Source organism: Scyliorhinus torazame, chromosome 4 (assembly GCF_047496885.1).
Source record: "Scyliorhinus torazame isolate Kashiwa2021f chromosome 4, sScyTor2.1, whole genome shotgun sequence".
NCBI classification, from domain to species: Eukaryota; Metazoa; Chordata; class Chondrichthyes; order Carcharhiniformes; family Scyliorhinidae; genus Scyliorhinus; species Scyliorhinus torazame.
Genome location: NC_092710.1, coordinates 150,074,749 through 150,099,018, shown reverse-complemented (window position 1 = coordinate 150,099,018; position 24,270 = coordinate 150,074,749). Strand labels below are relative to the sequence as shown.

The window sequence follows — 24,270 nt, the reverse complement described above, 5'->3', positions numbered from 1 at the left end:
AGAGGCAAGCAGAGAAAAAAAAGTTCAACTGGCTGAGAAGAGGTGCCAGCACATTGAGCGCCTTCTCGGAGCCACACCAGGCGATACTAAACACAGAATTTACTATGATGGAGCAAATCAACATCTTACAATGTGGAAAGCTGCCACCATGTACAGACCAATAGGGAGTATACAATGGAAAACAACTTCAACAACCAAACAGTATTAATGAAAAAGGAAATCTGAATGTTACAGCATTGTCTTTTCAGCTGATAATAGTATATCATAGTTACCAAGAATGGCATTAGCTCAACGTAAAATGAAGTAATGTCTATTTTTGAGAGTCAGATGGGAAATTTTTTTTAAAAACATCTGCTCCGTAAGGCACTTGAACAGATACATTTAATTCAATCCCTGATGGAAACATGAGGGAAAATGAAACACAGAGAAACTCATTAAATGAATGCAATGTGCAATGCTAAAGAAAGAATAGTTGCTCATTTTAGAACTTTGGTTTGTCCTTTATATACAAAGAACTGATTAGCAGATGGAATGTTTGAACATTTTCAGACATCATAGTTTCCAATTACAAAGCCATTAACTGTAAAAGTCGTCTCTAAAGAACTGTACAAGCTATTTTATCCACAATGCAAAGTATTCATCCCTTCTTAACACACTTAGGCATGGGCTAAGAATGTCACTTCATCTCATTTTTTCTAAGGTGTGGCTGACTGGACCAGCTGTCACTGGTCAACAAGCCAGCTGTCTGAACACAGTAGTAGCACTGTTTCCAGAAGGTCAGTTTGCATGAATGTATCTTCTTCACAATTTTCTAGTGAACAGCTGCCTTTTGAGTGGAAATGTGAACCAAGCTCTTCTGCTGTTCTTGGCTTGAAACAGATGGCTATTGGCTGTTTTTTTTTTTTAAAAGGAGCATCTTCAGGAACAAAACATGCACCTGATGTTTGGAGATGGATATGGAGTGATGTAAGTAAGAGATGAAATGTATTTCTGTATCATTTGCATCAGCATTTTAAGACAGAAACGGAACTGCTTCACTAGACCAATGCAGAGGGCAGGGATCTCGATACCAACTTTCATCTAAGGCCTTGCGCTGGTGGCAAAACCTCACAATTTCCTTATTTTGTGCAGCCGCAGGCAAGAAAGATTCCCCAAACACTTTATATATTTTTTTAATTGAGAAAAACAATTCCCACGTAGGGAAGAAGATTTGAAGATTTCATTCTTGCTCAAGTTCTTGAAAATAGAAACTATTTCTTTTTTTGATATTTATAAATTTAGAGTACCCAATTCATTTTTTCCAATTAAGGGGCAATTTAGCATGGCCAATCCACCTAACCTGCACATCTTTGAGTTGTGGGGTCGAAACCCACACAGACATGGGGAGAATGTGCAAACTTCACACGGACAGTGACCCAGAACCGGGATCAAACCTGGGACCACGGCGCCATGAGGCTGCAGTGCCAACCACTGTGCTACCGTGCTGCCCTGAAAATAGAAAACAATGAAGAGTCTTGTGGAGGTCTTATGAACAGGGGTCACCTTTTAACGTTTTTAAGTATCTTTAAAAACTGCCACTGACAAATTCTACCAATGCCACATTTCAGATGTCCCGATTCCCTCAATGCTACATCATCAGTTCACACTTACAGTAACTTGTCATGCAAAACAACCTCAGCCTGCAAGCACCAAGTCTAACTAATAGTGGACATCATTAGATCCACTCCTAATGCAACTTATGGCCCATAAGGAGCAGTCTGTATTCTTACCTAGCCTCAAGGATATCACTTTAAAACATTAATTGCTTCTGTGAACTCAAATGGATACAGGAATCTTCTAAAATCTGTTTACATGCTGAGGTTTTTCACCTCAGGACTGCCAAACTCAGGACAACACTATGTGTGCAAAGACTATTTTATACTGACTTCATTAGAATAACCATTTAGCTATTCGGTCAACTGTTAAAAGCTGACTGTCTCATCAACTCATCTGATCAAAATCTCAACAGCTAGACACTGAAAAAAGGCACACTTGCATGCAAAGTAACTTTGCATCAAACCACCACCCACCAACCACATCACACCTCAAAGCTTTAACAGCTTGAGAAATAACTATCACCATATTACAACGTTGAAATCATATTATGTCATGACAGAATTTGCCATCAGATGTTTCTTTGCACTACAATATGGATTTATTCAGTCTTGCATAGAAAACAGGTTAGGCTTGAGACTGTTCAAAACTGCTAGCTCATTTGGAGTTCAAATGATTTTCATTAAAAAGTTTTCCTGAAGTGCTTAATGAGGTTAAACATGTCCCCTCCCCCAGTTTCTTTTAAACCCCTAAAGCAATTATATACGGGGCAGCACGGTGGCGCAGTGGTTAGCACTGCTGCCTCACAGTGCTGACAACCCGGGTTCGATCCCTGCCCAGGTTACTGTCCGTGTGGAGTTTGCACATTCTCCCCTTGTCTGCGTGAGTCTCGCCCCACAACCCAAAGATGTGCAGGGTAGGTGGCCACGCTAAATTGCCCCTTAATTGAGAAAAAAAGAATTAGATATTCTAACTTAACTTTTTTTAAATTTTAATTATATATTATATATAATTGCCACTAATTGCAACTATTATGGCAGCTTGTTCTGAATATCTGCTACATATAACAGAAAATAGCATTCTTTTATTACATTCTGAAGTTAAGTCAAGGGTTTGATGAAAAGGGAAGCAAAGTATGAAGTACTGCACTTTTTACTGAACACTGCAATAAATAAGGTCGTTCTGAATTAGGAATATGTGCTACAAGCTTTCCAGTTCAACAAAGAATAGAGTATTAAATTTGTAAGTACACTTCAGATGTTGCAGTTCTCTTTTTTCAGACGTTGCAGTTCTATGTATCAATGACGCAGAAAAGAAAAAGAAAAAAAATAAGAACAAAGGACTACATAAATGTATGCATCAGATTATATGGTTAAAATACATTTACTAGTGTTTCTACTTTCAGCAAGAAATATACAAGTCATTAAATTGGCAATAAACATTTCAGATGTTAAATGGTGCAGGCCGTAAACTGTAGTTGTCCATTAAATATGAGAAAACCTGGAGGAGAAATACCGGTGCTCGATATTGTAGTGCAATACTCAGTGCAAAAACCCAAAGGGAAAGTCATGTCCACTTCTACCTACCGCCTTCTCGCAATAATTATAGAGGATGCCTAAGGTAAACTGTCTACATACCCTCTTAATCTATCTTCAAGCCTTCAAGATAACTTTTTTTTTCTTTTTAAAAAAAAAATTTGGAGTACCCAATTCATTTTTTTCAATTAAGGGGCAATTTAATGTGGCCAATCCACCTAACCTGCACATCTTTGGGTTGTGGGGGCGAAACCCACGCAAACACTGGGAGAATGTGCAAACTCCACACAGACAGTGACCCAGAGCCGGGATAGAACCTGGGACCTTGGCACCGTGAGGCTGCAGTACTAACCACAGTGCCACCGTGCTGCCCACCTTCAAGTTAACTTCTGAAAATTGTACATGGAGAAAATAACAGCTTTAGATAGAAGGTTAAGTAACTATTTTAATTACACTGGCATTTCATATTTTCATTTGAATAACAACTTAACAACAGCTTTCTGCAGTTCATTATAGACTAAAGAAATTGAACAGGTCATTAGATAGTCTATTTAAAGAAGGAAAACAAACACCTAGTACCTCAGATGGCAGCAGGCTAGCAACCTGTTCCAAAAACAGATGTAAGCAGACGCGTTGTCTGCCTCATGCGTCACTTAGGAAAACCTCTTAAGTGCTTCAGAATGAAAAATGACATTGAGAGGACCTACATAAGCATCAAACAACTGGGTCATCAATCTTTTCCAGCCAGTACTCCAAAGCACATAAAAAAGAACAGGTGGGGGTTAAATTGGATGGCCACCAAAATGGCGTGCAAGTAAACATAGAACATACAGTGCAGAAGGAGGCCATTCGGCCCATCGTGTCTGCAGCGACGCACTGAAACCCTCACTTCCGCCCTATCCCCGTAACCCAATAACCCCTCCTAACCTTTTTGATCACTAAGGGCAATTTATCATGGCCAATCCACCTAACCAACACATCTTTGGACTGTGGGACGAAACCGGAGCACCCGGAGGAAACTTACGTAGACACAGGGAGAACGTGCAGACTCCGCACAACAGTGATCCAGCGTGGAATCGAACCAGGGACCCTGGCACTGTGAAGCCACAGTGCTATCCACCACATAAGTGCCAAGCAATGACCATCTCCTACAAGAGAGGATCTAACCATTGCCCCATGACAGTCAATGATATTACCGTCGCTGAATCTCCGACAAAAGACATCCTGGGCATTACTACTGACTACAAAATGAACTGAACTAGCCATATAAATACTGTGGCTACAAGAGCAGGTCAGAGGCCAAGAATCCTGCGGCGAGTAACTCATCTCCAGACTCCCCAAAGCCTGCCCACCATCTGCAAAGCACAAGTCAGGAATGTAATGGGATACTCTCCACTTGCCTGGATGAATGCAACTCCAACAACACTCAAGCAGCTTGATACCATCCAGGACAAAGCAGCCCGCTTGATTGCTACCCCCTCCGCAAACATTAATTCCCTTCACCAGCAACAAAATAGTGGCAGCCGTGTGTATCATTTACAAGATGTACTCGCCAAGGTTCGTTAGGCAGCACCTTCCAAACCCACGACCATCACAATCTAAAAGGAGAAGAACAGTAGATACCTGGGAACACCACCACTTAGGAGGTTCCCTTCCAAGTCACTCACCATCCTGACTTGGAAATATATTGCCGTTACTTCACTGTCCCTGTCAAAATCCTGGAACTCCCACCCTAACGGCTCTGTGGAGTGTAGCCACACCTCAGGGGCTGCGGCAGTTCAAGAAGGCAGCTCACCACCACCTTCTCCAGGGAAATTAGGGATGGGTAATAAATGCTGGAGTAACCAGCGATGCCTACATCCCATTAAAAAACATTTTAAATTCACTACTGCAAGCCTCAAAACCGCAACTCAATACTCGCAAGGACTACCACGACAGTCATGCAAGCCAAACAGATTGCATGACAGGCACTGATATACTAACTCGTTCTTGCAGGATATGGTGGCACACAACCAGGGACAACAGGAAGTAATTGAAGGAGGACATGCCTGCTTGCAAAACCAAACACCTGTGAAGGATATGGTTATTATTGGCTCGCCCACTGTTAAGTCCATAGCCTGTGAGGTTGAACCAAAGAAGATGTTATCCTCAGGCCTAATCCTCCTCCTCAGATCCCAATTCTCCCTTATGTCAAACACTCACCCAATTTAAAAGCTGCAGAAGATGGAAGTAAGTAACTCTTCAATTTACCCTCTCCAGGCCACAACCTAACCCTTGTACTTTTTCCCCCTTTCAGATACCCAAATGGTTCAAACTGGCCAGATGGTTGAGGAACACCATGGATAGTGTGATGAAGGTACAACATCTTGATTTAACAGCCACAGCCACCAGCTCAGATACTGACACTATGCAAAGTTTGAAGGATAGTGTAGATGTACACTGTTCCACCACAGAGAACTCAGGTGAGCACTTTAATGTGGTAGCCTACAGAAGAACGCCAATGGGTATGCACAGCAAAACACTCAGTTCATTAAGATGACTGCCAGAAACTCTGTAATCAATATTCAGGAGCATGGTAGAGTCCAGCAACAACTTGAGCTCATCCCTTCCAGCATGTGGCTAGCTACATTCACAACGTGCAGACCGAAGCATGATGGACAATGTTGCAGCTTCTTTGCCAAAGAACCTGCTTCCATCTACATCGTGAGTGCTACAAATGGAAGCTAAGCTTGCTGCCATACAAACCCAGCTCATTGACACATGAACTCAGCTTGCTGCCATCATGCTTGTGGACAACAGCGTGCAAAGGGGTCAACAAGAATCTATCCTCCAACAGATTTTTCGGATGGCTGAGGTGGGTGGTTCCATGGGGCACAAATCACTTGTTCTTTCTCAGGGGCTCAGCATTCATGGTCCCATCCAGAGTACTCCAGTGCTCTTACTGATGCCTGCCAACCAATCAGCACAGATAGCTACCACCAATGTCAAGTGAGTGCATTCTGCAGGCAGATTTTAGGCCAGAGTTGTTGGGGTTGTCCTCCAAGGCCATCTGCAGACTCCTCCCCTTAATTGAAAAGCATCAGCTTTCCATCAGCCATTATAAAGGTACTGAAGTAGCAATGCAGAGGAGCACTCGCCTTTTTCTCTTTGTGTGGCATCCACGGTGCCAGACGGTTACTAACAAAGGCTCAATGACACCATGGTATCACATAGGGGAAAGTAAGAGACAATCCCCAAGAACTGAACCCGTGTTGTCAGCACCATTAACCACCAAACTCTTAACTATTCTGCATAGGAACACTAGGTCAGGCAAAGGCGCACATTAAAGGATAAAAGGAAATGCACAGGCTGATTAGTTGACGTTATATGCAATGTGGCATAATTTCATTTCTAAATTTGGTTTACAATGTATATTTTATGACTGTTTTTAATTTTGCATTATGACCAAGTAGACACTGTTGACGGTTAGTGGCTGACGGGAAACTTACGGGACAGTTGGCGAACAGGGAGAAGATTGAAGTTGTGGTTATTTGGTAGTGCAGGTGACTAAGTTCTTTATTGGCAGCCAGAGCAGAAAGCGGCCATCAAGATTGCCTCTCCTCCTCTGCAAGACGTTCATGAAGCGGAAAAGGTGTGTCTGCAGGTCAATAATCTGCCCTCTTGTATTTTCAGTTGCAGCATAGCCTTAATTGGGTCAATGCTGTACGTATGCATGGATTGTGCACCAGGAACATCAGCCATGTTGTTGTCAATAGTCTTTGTTATCCAGTAGCCAGCTTATGGTTTGCTATGGTAACTCAAACTGGCACAGTGGACTGACAGAACTACGATGATCCCAGACCAGACCCCAATAGTGGCTAGGATATTGGACAGAAACTCCAATATTTTATTTTAATTTTGTAAGACTATGAGGAAAGGATACGAGGAAAGGATACGAGGAAAGGATACGAGGAAAGGATACGAGGAAAGGATACGAGGAAAGGATACGAGGAAAGGATACGAGGAAAGGATACGAGGAAAGGATACGAGGAAAGGATACGAGGAAAGGATACGAGGAAAGGATACGAAGAAAGGATACGAAGAAAGGATACGAAGAAAGGATACGAAGAAAGGATACGAAGAAAGGATACGAAGAAAGGATACGAAGAAAGGATACGAAGAAACTATACCTTTGCTCCAGGAGTGATTACACAAAGAAATAGAGATTTGGTATATTACAACAAACCTTATTATTAGCACAGTATTAAAATCTTTAACATCACACCAGAAAATAGCTTGCAAGTACCCCTTAAACAATACTACTCAATATAGTGATACAATATCCTTAATTGCTATCTTTATTCCCACTTAAACAAGAACAAAAACTCTCAGCTCTCAATCCATCTTAAATACCAATGGCACAGAGCAATACATGCTTTACAGAGATATTTTTTGAGAAATAGATCTCTTGATACTGCTTTACGGTCAGACCCAAGCAGCAACTCCAGCTGTATGTCTTCAAAAGCAGTTTCAAGTGGCTTGTTTCAACCACCCCTTGTCCTTAGACAAGTCTGCACTGCTTTAAATACGGTTAACCTCTTAAGTAACCTACAGTGACAAAAGATTGCCTTACTTGAAGTCTCAGTTTCAGCCAGATTAGAACGGAACTGGAAATGCTTACTCAAAAAGCCACCCATCAATGATATCATCTCACCAAGCTGAAAATTAATTATCTCCCCAGGGAATCCCCTTAATCAAAACAAAATTGCATTAGTTCAAGCTTATACGATGGTCAGTTGCGCTTCTGGCTCCCAAAAGCTTTGTTGTGTTTCAACCCAAGAATCTTTTAAAACAGGATTTCAGCAGTCAAACACACTCTACCCCAGGCTTTCAACCCTTACATCACCAAATACTTATAATACAATATATCTGAAATTCCTACATTCATCACATAACAAAAGCATCATAACTACTGCCAGCAAATAAGGTTTTGACTTGCATGATGCACTCCCTATGGTCACAGACCAACTGAATGCTGAAGGAATGGAATACCTTTTAGTTCTTACATGGATGAGTTGGCATGCAACATCTGAAAAGCACTATGGGTACATCCAATGGCACCCTTCACCATGGAGAGGGCAACAACCCTTGAAATGCTATATGTTCACTACCACTATTGTTTCTGGTTAAAAAAAAGAAATGTATTTAGCTCTCAATAAATCAAGAGCCTCAGTGATCTCCCTTATGCAATTGTGGACAGTAAACTGTGAGATGTTGTAATACCTGTATGGTGAATGTCACTTTGAAGGCATTCACCAGTGACATTCAGAAAAAGACCACCTAGTTTGGGTGACCAATTGGGACTCAGAGTGGGGAATCACTCCAGGGGAAGGAGGTGTTCTCTTAGACGGAGGCACTCCAAAGCTAGCAGCAGACATGCAATTGCTTGCGTAGATCCTTGTAAATAAAACCTTTGAAGTCTCTGAAAGTGCATGATTACAACCTCCAGCCTGGAAGAAGATGCATAAAGGTTTATGGTCTAGTCACCTCCGGAGCCACTGACAATATATACCTTGCTCTACTCCAAGGTTACACTTGTGGCCACAGCAGGGGCCAACTTTCAGTCGGACACCATCATTGAAGCACAGATGTCTCACACATTGTTTCTTCCTGAGGATAAAGTTGGATGATTGCTTTCTCAATACCCTTGATAGATACTGTCGTGATCCCCATCCCCCCATTCTGCTCCTTCCTTTTCCACAAGCCTGTCTTGGTCTGTGGGGTCTGCTCATTCTCCAAGTCATCTGTATTCCAAGGGCAATGCTCACAATGTGCCCCCATGTTTAGGAGCAACTAATTTGTGCAGAAGCTTTGAAGTTAGCAAAAGATCTATCAGCACCTGACACATTTGTATTGTACCTGTGAACCTTTGTAAATTGAAACATCTCTGGTAAAGGCCAAACACTTGTAGAATTGTAGCCACATTAAGAATAAATCAGCCGGTAACTGACATACAAGTGGATGATCCCTTTAATTTGCACTGTTTGCACAATTGTTCAGCTGTACAAGGCTACAGGAGAGTATTCGCCTGGAGCATTAAGTTCCGAAATGGCACCACTGGCATCAAATCAACATTTTACGATTCACTTCAGAAGTGTGTGTTTGCCGCATACATTATTTTGGAATTCCTGGGCACTTCAGTGCTCTAAAAGCCAGATGCCAACAAGCCTAATTTCAATGACAACAGGTAGCAGTGGCAAAGTCAACATTTGTAATAACACTTCTCATTCTGACACAAGCTCTCTCGGAAACTAATGGGTTTTAATTTATGTACCAAGATTTCGGCTCCTCTTCCCCAAAGGATGGGAGGATCCAAACCTCAGTTCCACAGGATTGTTCAAATTATTTTGTGACACTATAGCCTATTCCACAATGGGGTATTTCAGTTTCATTAACCTTGATATGGAATGAGAACAGAGGATACTTACATTTTCAGGATGTTCAGTTTCCAAGTATTTTCTTCTATGCCTTCCATCATATCAAGTATTAAAGCAGTTTCTTACCTAATCCAGATGTATAGATAGCTTTGACAGATTTCTTCATTTTTTGTAGCACTCCACGATCCACATCCAATGCCTAAAAATAAAAAAGAAAGCATACGTAAGGGAGAAAGCAAGGCAGTTAATAACAGGAAAAGACAATTGAAAAACTTAAACTGATAGCTCGGACTGTTACCACCAACTGGGACATTTTTGTCATTTAAATGTATCCTGTCTTCAACACCACTGAAGGACTTCTCTTTTGTTCTTTTTACCACTTGCTCCTATTTCAACTGCTGCTTAAAACCTATTACATTTCTAACTATTCCCAATTCTATTGAAAGGTTGCTGACCTGAAAGGTTAGCTGCTTTTCCTCCTACAGATGCTACCTGACCTGTTGAGAATTTCCAGCATTGTGTTTATTTCAGTATCCACAGTATTTTGATACATACATACACACACATACATACATACATATGAATTAGGAAGGGTAGAGCACTCAAGCCTCTTCTGCCATTCAACAAGATCATGGCTGATCTGATTGTAACCTCCCACCTACCCTCAATAACTTTTCACCCCCCCTCGTTTATCAAGAATCTATTTACCCTTCTGAAAAATATTGAAAGAATCTGCTTCCACTGGCTTTTGAGGAAGGGAGAATTTTCTAAAGCCTCACCAACCTCTGAAAAATATGCTCATCTTTGTCTGAAATGGATGACCTCTTATTTTTTTAAACAATGACCCCGAGTTTTAGATTCTCCCACAAGAGGAAACATCGTCTACAGATCCACCCTGTCAAGACGCCCCCCCAGGATCTTATAGGTTTCAATCAAGTTGTTGCTACTCTTATAAACTCTCAACCTTTCCTCACAAGACAACCTACCCACTCCTGGTAATAGCTCATGAAATCTTCTTTGAACTCCTTGCAACACATTTATATCCTTCCTTAAATAAGGTGGCCAATACTGTATGCAGTACTCCAGACGTGGTTACACCAGTGTCCTGTACAACTGAAGCATAACCACCCTACTTTTAGAAAAACCTCTCCAGATGCTGCCAGATCAGCTGAGTTTTATCCAGCATTTTCTATTTTATTTCAGATCCCCAGCATCCGCAGTATTTTGGTTTTATTCACTGGTTTTATATATAATGCCCCTTGCAATAAAGTATAAAAATTCTATTCGCTTTCCTAATTATTTGCTGTGCCTACGTATTAGCCTATTGTGATTCGTGCATCCCTCTGTATCTCAGAGCTCTGCAATAATCTTCCTGCCAAAATGGATAATTTCACATTTGCCCACATTACACTCCATTTGATAGATCTTTTCCCACTCACTTAATCTATCCCTCTGTAGCCCTTTACACCTTACTTTCTGACCGTCGTATCAGCAAATTTAGCAACCTTTGGTCCCTTCATCAAAGTCATTTATATAAATTGTAAAACTTTTCAGTGCCCCAACAACTTATGCCGACTGTTTCCTGTTAGCTAGCCAATCTTCTATCCATGCCTAGATGTTAGCCCTACACCAAGTGAGCGAGAGTGTATGCGAGGGGGGCGGGGGAGACGAGGGGGGCGGGGGGACGAGGGGGGCGGGGGGATGAGGGGGACGAGGGGGGCGGGAGGACGAGGGGGGCGGGAGGACGAGGGGGGCGGGAGGACGAGGGGGGCGGGAGGACGAGGGGGGCGGGAGGACGAGGGGGGCGGGAGGACAAGGGGGGCGGGAGGACAAGGGGGGCGGGAGGACGAGGGGGGCGGGAGGACGAGGGGGGCGGGAGGACGAGGGGGGCGGGAGGACGAGGGGGGCGGGAGGACGAGGGGGGCGGGAGGACGAGGGGGGCGGGAGGACAAGGGGGGCGGGAGGACAAGGGGGGCGGGAGGACAAGGGGGGCGGGAGGACAAGGGGGGCGGGAGGACGAGGGGGGCGGGAGGACGAGGGGGGCGGGAGGACGAGGGGGGCGGGAGGACGAGGGGGGCGGGAGGACGAGGGGGCAAGGGCACGGGCGAGCAAGAGTGCAAATACAAACTAGAGCAAGTGCGAATGCAAGCAAGAGAGTTTGAGCGAGTGCGAAAGCTAGTGAGAGCGAGTGCGAATGTAAGCGAATGCTAGTTTGCGCGAGTGTAAATGTGAGCAAGTGCGAATGCAAGCACGAAAGCGAGCCAGTGCAAAATCATGCACAAATGCGAACTTGTGCAAATGCGGGAGCAAATGCAAGCGAATGCTAGTTTGAACAAGAGCAAATGTGAACAAGTGCTAGTTTGAGCGAAAGCGCAAATGCGAGCGCAAGTTTGAGCGAGTGCAAATGCAAGCGGGTGTGAGTCAGTGCACACGAGTGCGAGTTTGAGCGGAAGCAAGTGAAAGTTTGTGTGAGAGCGAGAGGAAGTGACAGTGAGCAAGAGTGCAAGAGCAAGCATGAGCCAGGCCAAAGTGAGAGCGAGCATGAGCCAGAACGAGCGAGAGCATGAGCCAGCGAGAGTGAAGGATGACCTACATGTGACTCCAGATTTCCTTCCCTAAAGGACATTAGTGAACCAGATGGTTTTTCACAACAATCGACAATGGTTTCACCGTCATCATTAGACTTTATTAATTCCAGATTTTTATTGAATTCAAATTTCATTGCGAGTGGCGGGATTGCAAGTTGGATCCCCAGAGCATTTACTAGTCCACGACAATAGCACTATGCCACCACCTCCACTTCAACTTCCTCCAACTTCCTCACAATTAGGCACAAGAATTTTGAAACAAAAATGTCAGATAATCTATGTCAGAGTTACCATCCCTCGTCTTGTAAACAACCAGGATTTACCAAAGTTATACTTGAGCCCCAGATTATAACTATACACCTCTGCCCTACAATCTTCCAAGAATTGTGGCACCCTCTAACCTTAGCCGCATGCATCCTACAGAACAAATTCCATCAGCTACCTGTCTATTTGACCTGGAAAATAAATGCTCTGGAATCTGGTCATTTGCCTCTATTTTATAATAAACCCTATTATCCAAACAAAGTGAAAGCATTGCAGAGGAAAGAAAATTTGTGTTTGATACCATTTTAAAAATAAATTTAGAGTACCCAATTATTTTCTTTCCAATTAAGGGGCAATGTAGCGTGGCCAATCCACCTAACCTGAACATCTTTAGGTTGTGGGGGTGAAACCGATGCAGACACGGGGAGAATGTGCAAACTCCACACGGACAGTGGCCCAGGGCCGGGATTCAAACCCAGGTGCACAGCACTGTAGTCCCAGTGCTAACCACTGCACCACCGTGCTTGATACCATAATGTCTCTGCTACTCTTAACCTTTCATGACTTTGCCTCCATGGCACTGTCGCTGCACCTGTGACTCTTCAACTTTGCTTGCTCTTTCCAACACCCAATTATACAGTATTTGTAGGCTTTCCAGCATTCAAATAAAATCTGTAAAACCTTTTCCCTCTCTTCTTCCACTTTCTTAATGAAGAAAAAGTGGGTTCTTGCAGTGATAAAATACTCAAAATCTACTAGTTGAACAAGCTCTTTCTTGGAGGTGGCACAGCTGCATAGAAAACCTCTAGTTACCACTGCAGAGTATTATTTCCCCATGGATCTGCTGCTGAGGTCAACTCGTCAACTTGTGGCTATCACCAACCAGTAAATACAATTAAAGTAACAGTGCACAAGAAGAAAATTGGACTTGATGCTGTTAACTCCCAAAATAGATAGTAAGTATATACATTAGTTTTCCCTCTAAAACTATGCAAATAACCTTGTGTAAAAACATATATTTAGCTACAAGTATAACCAGATGCGCAATACTTTTTTCAAAACAAAACACTGATGTTATGAAGGATCTACGAACTATAGGAAAATACACACATGCCAGCACAACAGTATTAGAAATTTAGTTTTAAAGAATATTGTATCTGAAACGATAATTGAAGCCAACTGGTTTCTATTACACGTGTCAAATGTTGGCTTTCCAAATCCTTAGGCACCCACCTGTTCGAACAGGAATCTTTCTCTCTCTCTCTGAGCTCTGCCCAGCCCTTCAAACAACGGTTCGGTCATAGACTGTCCAGACTTGAACTCATCGTCACTATCTGGGTTTGGATTGCCCACTCCCATTTACACAAAAGAACAGGGCTATGCTATGAAAAAGCATTTAACTTTCAGACAAAAGAAGCCATCAGACTCTGTAATCTGCTAATGGCTAGTCTGATCAGTGTCCCAGAGGACAATGGATATTGGGTGAATCACCCTGGCGGAACAGGGGAATCCTGTGTATCCCCACTGATGTGTTTAAGTCTGTATGGGGCAATGTAATTCAGGCGACGTGGGCATATACACCTCTGACTCAGTGCTAGTAGCTGTACCCTTAGTCTGTTCACCCCTAAATTCTCCACTAAATCTTCGATCCCTCACTATCGTGACACCTCCCGCCTGAAGAAAAAAATGACCCATTAATATACACACAACTTAATTTTCAGAACCCTTTTCACCTTTAAAGATTTCTTGAGGTTACAGACAATTTACATTCTACATAGAACATAGAGTGCAGGAGGCCATTCGGCCCATCGAGTCTGCACCGACCCACTTAAGCCCTCACTTCCACCCTATCCCCGTAACCCAATAACCCCTCCTAACCTTTTTGGTCACTAAGGCCAATTTATCATGGCCAATCCACCTAACCTGCACGTCTTTAGACTGTGGGAGGAAACCGGAGCACCCAGAGGAAACCCACGCAGGCACGGGGAGAACGTGCAGACTCCGCACAGACAGTGACCCAGCAGGGAATCGAACCTGGGACCCTGGCGCTGTGAAGCCAGAGTGCTATCCACTTGTGATACCGTGCTTCCCAATACATGGTATCATTTTTGCACCAAGCAAACATCACATGAGTACAGTCAGAGTAGTATTCTCCCATGTCACAGTCGTGATAATTATCAGCAATTATCTCAGACAAACTTTTGCACTAGTTCTGTCCAAGTAGCTCTGGTATCATCAAACAAAGATGGCCTCTGTGATAGTCTCCATACATTTATACAACAAAACTTCATCAGTAATTCAGTTACATGAGGTTGCCTGGCTTTAGCAGCAGAGCTTTCCACTTGATAGCAAGACAGATTGTTGATCGATGTTGGAGCATTCATCATCAGTCCTTCACCTTTTTCAACAGTTTTGTATTCGGCTTCCTTTGCTGTCTGTTGAGGATAGCCAAGAATAATTGGTAACAGCTGGTGCATTTGGACAGTGTAAAACACCGGTCATTGCACATTGAAAGTGTACTGAATACCCTGGCTACATTTGAACCAGCTCTTCAACCTCCAGATTCCACCACAGACAATGCTGTGTGAAACGGTGAGACAGGTTCTGTTCATCGTCTGTCCCTCCTGACCACATCCTAATGAGATCACTTCCTGTGTCACCATTGTGAAGGGAATTTGCTCTTGGGAACTCCACGGTTCCTGCAGTTTCTTTCATTGCAACATGCTGTCTTGCGAGTAGCTCTTTCCCTGGTTAAAGTTGTTGTTGCTCTTCGACCTCATGCAGTTGATTGCTAGTATGCTGGAGTTCCTGCGCAATCTGATGCTGAATCTCAGCTCTCTCAAATCTGTCTTTCCAAGCTAGCTTTCTCCTCCATGTAACCATCACTGATACCTTCTGCTGGGCTGGGTGAAGTTCTGCTAGGTGAAGTTCCCATGCCAGCTGCTCCCTCGCCTTCAGTTCTTCATTAACGCTGTCAATGAGTTCTGCTTTGCAATTACATAAATCAGCCATGTCCGTTTGTACCTGTGCTGTCTTTAGTAGATTGAGCCTGCATGAGTGTTGTTTAATGGGAAAAGCATTTCTGATATCTGCATAATTACTTTCGTATGTCCCAAGTTATCCTCATTCAGCTCTGTGACTGTAATAACTCTTTCAAGTCATTTTGATTTTCTCCAAAAGGTAACTCAATTAATTATCCTAATTTTTGAATGCTTCCTCATTATTCAATTTAATTTGAGGAATGTCAAATTCAGAATTGTTTCGATTTATCTCTTCTCCCGAGTTACAATGACTAACACTTCTTCCGTCTTTCCTTCTCTATCAAAGTGCCTTTTGACCATATTAACGAGTCCTCCTTCTGTCTGGCGATCTTATCAAATAATTCACCTCACTCAGTTTCCTTTCAATCTGATACGGCCCACTAAATCATGCTTTTAATGATTCCTCTACCGTTGGTAACAATACTGGTACTTTCTCCCCACGAACAAAATTGCGAATTTTTGATTTCTTATCTGCCTCTTTTTTCATCACATTTTGTGACATTTTTAAATACTTTCTCAGCAACTCACCAGTCCTGTTTAATCTCTCTCTAAAGTTTGATACATAGTCCAACAACATAGTCTCTGACCGCCGACTCACCAACTTCTCTTTTGACCACCAGCGATCCAGCTATATCATTACTTAGGATAAATTGTACCCATAAAAATGGTATTTTTTCTATTCTTCCTACTATCTTTGCACCACTTTTCATCGCACTCTCTAGGCTTACCTTACATAGTGGCACACTACTGCTGTCACCTCTAATCCCACATATTACCACCTTGTCTGACAAAGCTCCTTCCAAACCACATATCTCCTTAACTCTCACCATTAAAGATTGACTTGCTCCTGTATCCCTTAAGTCCTTACCTACTCCACCTGGTACACAAAGGCAGCACGGTAGCCTTGTGGATAGCACAATTGCTTCACAGCTCCAGGGTCCCAGGTTCGATTCCCGGCTTGGGTCACTGTCTGTGCGGAGTCTGCACATCCTCCCCGTGTGTGTGTGGGTTTCCTCCGGGTGCTCCGGTTTCCTCCCACAGTCCAAAGATGTGCAGGTTAGGTGGATTGGCCATGGTAAATTGCCCTTAGTGTCCAAAATTGCCCTTAGTGTGGTTACTGGGTTATGGGGATGGGGTGGCGGTGTTGACCTTGGGTAGGGTGCTCTTTCCAAGAGCCGGTGCAGACTCGATGGGCCGAATGACCTCCTTCTGCGCTGTAAATTCTATGATAATCTATGATAAACATTACCCTCACAAATACAATCCTTAAAAAGTTCTGGTTTCTGCTTATCCACCAGCCTCTGAACAGGTTGTACACTCTGTGGCACCTCTTTCACTGAGACAATGGTTTTTCCTGCCACTTTAATAAACCCCACTGGCTTATCCTGATTTACCCAGTCTGTCTTGCCTGTACTTTTCTTAAACCATAAACACTGCGACTTCACATGTCCAACTTTCTTACAATGAAAACACTTAAGTTTCCTTATCTGTCTACCATTATCATTGGTTTCCTCTTTACTGTGAAGCGCACTCCTCATCACCAACTACACCTCCTTTGCATTGACCACCTGTAAATTTCCAATTTCCCCAGTTTCTATCCTTCACAGATTGAAATTGATGTTGAACGCCACACTTCGCTTTATGCACCAATTCAAAATCATCAGCCATTTCTGCAGCCTGTCAAGCCATTTTAACCCTTTGTTCTTCCATACTGCAGGAAATGAATCTTTAAATTCCTCCAAAATAATCATTTTTCTACAACGCTTTTGACTAGGAAGTGTTTCCTCTTCATCTAAACCATCTTCAACTCCTGCCTTTTAAGTCGTTCTCCTTAAAGTGCCATTTTCCAAAGTTCAAATTTTCTCTATTTTTCCTTTGCTTTTGCCATGGCCAATCTCTCTCTCTCTTCCTTTGCTAATCTTTCCCTTTCCGTTTGAAAAACACTCTTTTTCTTTGGTTTTGTTTGTCATCTCCATTTCTCTCAGTTTTTGCTGCATATCCAATTCGTTTATTTTTAATTTGATTTGAGATAATTCTAATAGGTTAGACTGTGTGACTTGTAAGTTGAGATATTAAGCTGTGGTTTGTACCATGTCTTCCTTCTTCGCCTCTTTAGCAGTTTTGCTGCCAAACTTGAAAGCTTTGTTTTAAGATTCCCCTTGCAAATCATCTTCCACACTCAGGAAATCCTTTTCAACTGTAGGAGCCATCTCCAGTCACTCCCTATTCAAATCTCAAACCTGGAAGGAATGCAATCGTTCCACACACACTCACTCTCTTCAAGTTCAATAACCCCAAGCCAAACAAGGAATTATACGTAGGAATCCCGGCAATGGGCCTCCAATTTTGTTACAGGCGCCTGATCAGATCGCAACAGTGGCTAAGATACTGGACCAGAACAACGTTTTTTAAATTTTTAGGACAGTGCTGAAAGATCAATTCACTCCAGGAGTGATTGAATAAGAAATAGGGCTTGGTTATCAAATCTGCACTGACCCTCTGAAAGTGCACTCCACCCAGATCTACTACCCCATCCTAATCCCGTAATCCAACCTGGACAGTCCTAGACACCAAGGGGCAATTTAGCACGGTCAATCCACCTAATCTGCACATTTTTGGACTGTGGGAGGAAACCAAAGCATCCGGAGGAAACCCATGCAGACACGGGAGAACATGCAAATTCCACAGTCACCCAAGGCTGGAATCGAGCCGGGGTCCCTTGCGCTGTGAGGCAGCAGTACTGACCACTGTGCCACCATGGGAAACTGAAAGGGTTGCGTTGTACATGGGAGTGAATAGGGCTTGGAGCTAGTTCCCAGGGTGTAGAGATACCCCCATCTATTTCAATCCTTGCTTATTGGATTTCATGCCCAATTCACTGTCTTCCCGTCCTTCCTTACCATTGAACTGAGTTATTTTCTACAGATACAAGAGAAAAATTAAATGTGTTCAAATGTTTCCTATCTTAGTGCTCAGAACGAGACATGAGTTTACACCAGTATAAAATGAGTATGAAGGAAGCGGATCTAACAAAGCTGACCACAAAGGTAGTCATGATAAAGACCATAATTATATTGTACTTCTCTTCTTTGACATCAGCATTATCTAATCATATTAATTTTCCCCATATTTTATTTTTTTGCAATGAGATAAAACTAAACTAGCAGCTGATACTCTAATTCTCTTGGGGGGTGGGGTTGGTGTGGTATTGTGGGCTGGAGACATTTACTCTTATGTGTCATATATTATTTTGCGCCTTCATGGAATGTACGTACCACTAACTGGGCCACCATTTGTTGCCCATCCATAATTGCCCCAAGGAGGAGGTTTGGTAGGGCCAGGTTTCCCACATGCCGATCTCGCTGTAAGATGATCATTTTATGTTAAGGTACTATGCAAGTAAGTTGTTATTGTAGTGGCAAATTTCCATTCCCTCTCAAATCTCACAGAAATGTTCTAAAACTACAAGTGTAAGCTGTTTACCATTTAAATCATGGAACAATTACAAATTATGCAACAGCTCAGTTAAACTTGGTCTTAATTTTTTCATAACACCTACATTCAACATTGGTTATGGTTTTCTAGGGCAAACGAGGGGTCGCAACGTTTAGCTTTCACAATTATTTTCTAGAGAAAACATTCATCCTCAAAGAAGGAAGAATTACTTTTCCAATTGCCTTTCAAAATAATAATGTTTGGTTAATCCTTTCACATCGGGATTACAAAAAGCCTACTAAAGGGCAGCAAGGTGGCACAGTGGTTAGCACTGCTACCTCACAGCGCCAGGGTCCCGAATTAAATTCCAACCTTGGGCTGTGTGAAGTTTGCACATTCTCTCCATGCCTGCGTGGGTTTCCCCCAGATGCTCCAGTTTCCCCCATAGTCCAAAGATGTGCAGGTTAACTGGATTGGCCATGCTAAATTGTCCTTTAGCGTCCATCGGTTAGGTGGGGTTATGGGACTAGGTAGGGTTCTCTTTCAGAGGGTCAGTATAGACTCGATGGGCCGAATAGCATCCGTCTGCACTGTAGAGATTCTACGATTCTTCTAGTAGAACTGGTATTTTTTTAAGTAACACCATTTTTCCTTCTCTATATATAGCGACAGCTACAAAGCCACTCAGTTAACATCAAATTCCATTAAGAGAACTGCCAAATTATAAGTATATTTAGGAATTTTCCTTCCTCCTCTGGAGTGAACAGCTATGAAATAACTGTCGCCTGGTTCAGTTTGGCAGTTTGTAATACATAGAACATACAGTGCAGAAGGAGGCCATTCGGCCCATCAAGTCTGCACCGACCCACTTAAGCCCTCACTTCCACTCTATCCCCAGAACCCAATAACCCCTCCCAACCTTCTTTTGAACACTAAGGGCAATTTAGCATGGCCAATCCACCTAACCTGCACATCTTTGGATTGTGGGAGGAAACCGGAGCGCCCGGAGGAAACCCACGCAGACACGGAGTGAACATGCAGACTCCGCACAGACAGTGACCCAGCGGGGAATCGAACCTGGGACCCTGGCGCTGTGAAGCCACAGTGCTATCCACTTGTGCTACCGTGCTGCCCTCTTTAAGCGACTCTACATGGTATTGACCTTTCACACATGCCTCACCAAAACAGTGTTTAGCAGCTCAGAGACACTGGAAGTCCAAATTACATATACATGTGCATATGTCGGTATGGCACCTACTCAATGAGACAGCCCATCCACACATCAGTCTTACATGTAAAACAGTGTGGAAGGCTCAACAGGGAGCAACATCATGACAGAAACCTATTTCCCATCACTGTCACACGTCAATGCAGAGTGTTGAGGCATAATTTTCTACAAATCTGCCATCACCATTCGCACATCATGAAGCAGTAACCATTAACACCTAGGTCAAGCAGTAAAGTTTGAATTTGTTTTGTCATCATCCTCACAAAATGTGTCACAAGAACAATGTTTTGCTAACTTGCAAACACTCAGTACCATGCAATCACAGGAAACCTGACAATTCTGTCGTAGATTATTTTTGCATTAGGTTAAAACCTTGACCAGTCATTATTGACAGAACAGCCAATGGCTAATTTTTTCCTTTATGGATTATGATGTGGCCTTGCATATGCAAGGATTTGAGAACATCAGTGCAGCTCATAAAGGCCATTCCTATTGCAATATACTAAGTCAATGAGAGCACTTTTATGCAATTAATTCCACATTGAGCGGAGTGCTGTGCTGTACCCAAGGTGCATGTAAAGCCCTGCTAATCAGCCGTGCAGGTCAAATTAAAGATTTTTGGAGTTAAGGAGATGGCTTCATCAAGATGAACACACTCTAACTCCTCTAGCAGTCAAGTGCAATGCTCTGGGAGGATCCTTATTTGCCTAGTTCAGTGTCATGGTGCAGAAAATGAGAACTCAGCAAGTTAAAACTTATTAAACGTTAAACCTTAAATATAAGCACTACATCTTCCTGCACAGGCATGAATGCCTTTGGGTTTCAAAGATTTGCAGTACAATTTTCATAAACCGACGCTCATAAAGTAGCAACCATTCTAAATGGCACATGGGACACACAAATGTAACATAAGTGGCAACAACTACTCGTGTCATCCACAAACAGACGCAAGTGCAACAGAAGCAGTTAAATTAATAATCTCGGTGAGAGATTCTCCTGAACCCAGAACATGTTTGCCTGAGAAACTCAGTGGACAGATGTATTGACCAGGCAGAAGTAATATGCATTTCTTAATGTTGCTGATGTGGAATAATGGAAATGTAAGAGAATTTATGCATCTGAGATGTGATTCCTTGGGGGTGGATGAGCTACATTTTGGACACTCAAATGACCGAGAGACGTAGAATATACATGAAATCCATGACACTTTAAAAAGGGTCTATTCAACATATATTGACAAAATTGTACACAGTGAGTGAATATCACTGCCACTTGTGTGAATTCAATACTTCATCTCTCTAACCTTACCGTTACATCTAGGTGCACCAGACATCTGTAGCTGAGGTACATGCTGGCTGCTATGCCTGTTGTCTGAAATGACTTTGGCAGGTGTGCTCTGGTTACCCGAGGACTTGAGGGTCTCAGGCACAGGTGCGTCCTTTTGAGCCTGATCTGTTGCAGTTGATACAGTCACTGGCAAAGGGGAGTTGGAGCAGTTGGGGCACCCTTTGGTGTACTTGGTGGGTGCCCGGATTCCCTCGTGCACAGCCACTGCTCAAATGCAGCTATGGCTAGAGCGATGAAGTGCAGATATGAGCACAAATCCAGTAGAAATGCTGGACCTAGGTCTCTAAGGTGGCTGTCAAATTTCCAATGGAGATTCCGATGCGCTTGCATGCTGGAGCCACAACATCGGATGGAACATGGATGGCATTCTCCATTCTTTCGTCCAATCTGCGGATAGCTTTTTACAACTCTTCTTGCCTTGGGCGACTGCCTGTGTTTGCACATTCTCCCCATGTCTGCGTGGGTTTCCACCGGGTGCTCCGGTTTCCTCCCACAGTCCAAAATGTGCAGGTTAGATGGATTGGCCATGCTAAATTGCCCCTTAGTGCCCAAGTTAGGTGGGATTACTGGGATGTGGTGAGGTACAGGCCAAGGTAGAGAGCTCTTTCAGCGGTTCAGTGCAACCCAAAGATGCGCAGGGTAGGTGGATTGGCCACGCTAAATTGTCTCTTAACTGTTTTTTTTTAAAGTAACGATGTGAAGTGCTTAAAGATATTTCTTTTTTTTAAATATAAATTTAGAGTACCCAATTATTTTTATTTTTTTTCCAATTAAGGGGCAATTTAGCGTGGCCAATCCACCTAGCCTGCACATCTTTGGGTGGTGGGGGTGAGACCCACGCAGACACGGGGAGAATGTGCAAACTCCACACGGACAGTGACCCAGAGCCAGGATCGAACCCGGGTCCACAGCGCCGTAGACAGCAGTGCTAACCACTGCGCCACCGTGCTGCCCTGCTTAAAGATATTTCAACATTACTTTCTATATATGTAATTTTAAAACATGAAAAGTAAAGTTTGAATTATTTACAATATAGATTGCACCGTGCACAAACTTGTGAGTCAATGGCATACATAGAACATCCCAGTTGTTTTCAGATTTTCAACTGAATAAACTTGAATGCATTTTCTGAATATAGTGCTAATTGAGTGAAATATTCACTGGATTTGTAAATAATCTATCAAAAGCAGAAGCTACCAATCAAATCAGCACAAGATTGAGGAATCCGATCAGACCAAAAAATATTGTTCCACTTTAATATCAGCTACTTTCCAAAATTAACACATTAGTGCTCCACACACAAATCTCAGTTCTCGACCTTGCTAAAATGATTCCACTCTCACATTTTCCCTTCACTCAAGGACACTTTCTCTTCATTTGCAAATAGAACTGTCCTTCTAAGAAAAGCACAAAACTCTTAAATCAATTTGGTCATTTACATGGCATTTTCCAATCTCATGGGACACTAACTAAAAGGCAGAATGATTTGTTCTAACTAAAATATCAATGAAATTCTAAACATTTTCTGCAAACTCACTTGCACCTGATGCTAATGACTAAAACTAAAACCATTTTCTTACATAATATTTCATCCAGCAGCAAAACAATGATCAGCATCAAACACTGAGGAACCCTGGAATTGCCAGAATGACGAGAGATTTTATTTTGCGAGGCAGTCGGAGGCTAAACAGGTGATTTACCTTGTAGGTATTACAGGCATTCATTCTTCAAGGAAAGAAACTACCACAAATTTCTGCCATGGGCTGTTACTGAGATAAACTACCACATGCAAGTCAGAACTTTTGAAGTCTACAGCAGATAAGAGATTTTCCCCTCTACTGTGGGTGACAGGCCACTCAACTGTGTCCCACCCAAGTCCTGCACCCTTCCCCTCCCTCCCATAACCATGACAAGGTCCCACTTGCTCTCACTCATCACCTCACCAGCCTATGCATTCAAAGGACCATTCTCCACCATTTCCACCAACTCCTGGTTTTTCAGCTTTGCTTTCACTGAGCAGTTGACCATTATTCTCCGATTAACACATTCTGCTATCTTATCTTTATATCATTATAGCACTTCTTCAGTCCTTAATGCCAACTTTAACACCCCCTTTGTCTCATGTCCATATCTTTAATCTCTCCTTCGCTTCGATTTAGCCCTGACCTGCTATTCTGCCCCACTGCCCTCTCAAACTGTATAATTCAGTGATGGGCAACTTAGGCGTGTGAGTGGTTCGTAGGAGTGGCCTTCCTTCATCTGTGGGCTGCAGGATTGAAACAGGCGTGTTCACTAACCATGAATAAGATTAATACACACCAAACATTTCACGAGTTATGGAAAATATTTAATCATTTATACTTTAATGGAACTATCAAATTCAAATGGTAAGAACAAAATAAATATGTACACTTTAGATGCACGGCTTTCAGTCAATGTTGTGTGTAATCAACATGAATCTCACTTCACTTGTCCTTGCTTTGTGTGTGTGTCACTTCAGTACCAGTAAGAAAAAAAACTACACGGATGGAGATCAGCAGAACGTGACAACCCTGCATGTGGACAGCGGGCAACAAAATGTCTTATGGGCTACACTCAGAACCCAGATGGGCTGCATGTGGCCCCGCTACTGATATAATTTATTACATTTCTATCCCCAAGATAAAAGCAAATTACTGCAGATGCTGGAATCGTAAATAAAAACAGAAAATGCTGGAAAATCTCAGCAGGCTGACAGCATCGGTGGAGACACCACAGAAGCTGTCAGACCTGCTGAGATTTTCCAGCATTTTCCATTTTTATTTCAGATTTCCAGCACACACA

General features: G+C 42.8%; 1 protein-coding gene across 1 annotated transcript in view; it reads right to left on the bottom strand.

Moving 5' to 3' along the window:
• The window catches only part of asap2a (ArfGAP with SH3 domain, ankyrin repeat and PH domain 2a), a 228,661-nt gene that overhangs the window by 157,948 nt on the left and 46,443 nt on the right, over positions 1–24,270 (bottom strand). Inside the window, exon 2 of the mRNA XM_072498751.1 lies at positions 9,671–9,743. Coding sequence (XP_072354852.1) covers positions 9,671–9,743 — 73 coding nt within the window. The remainder of the gene's footprint in view (positions 1–9,670; positions 9,744–24,270) is intronic.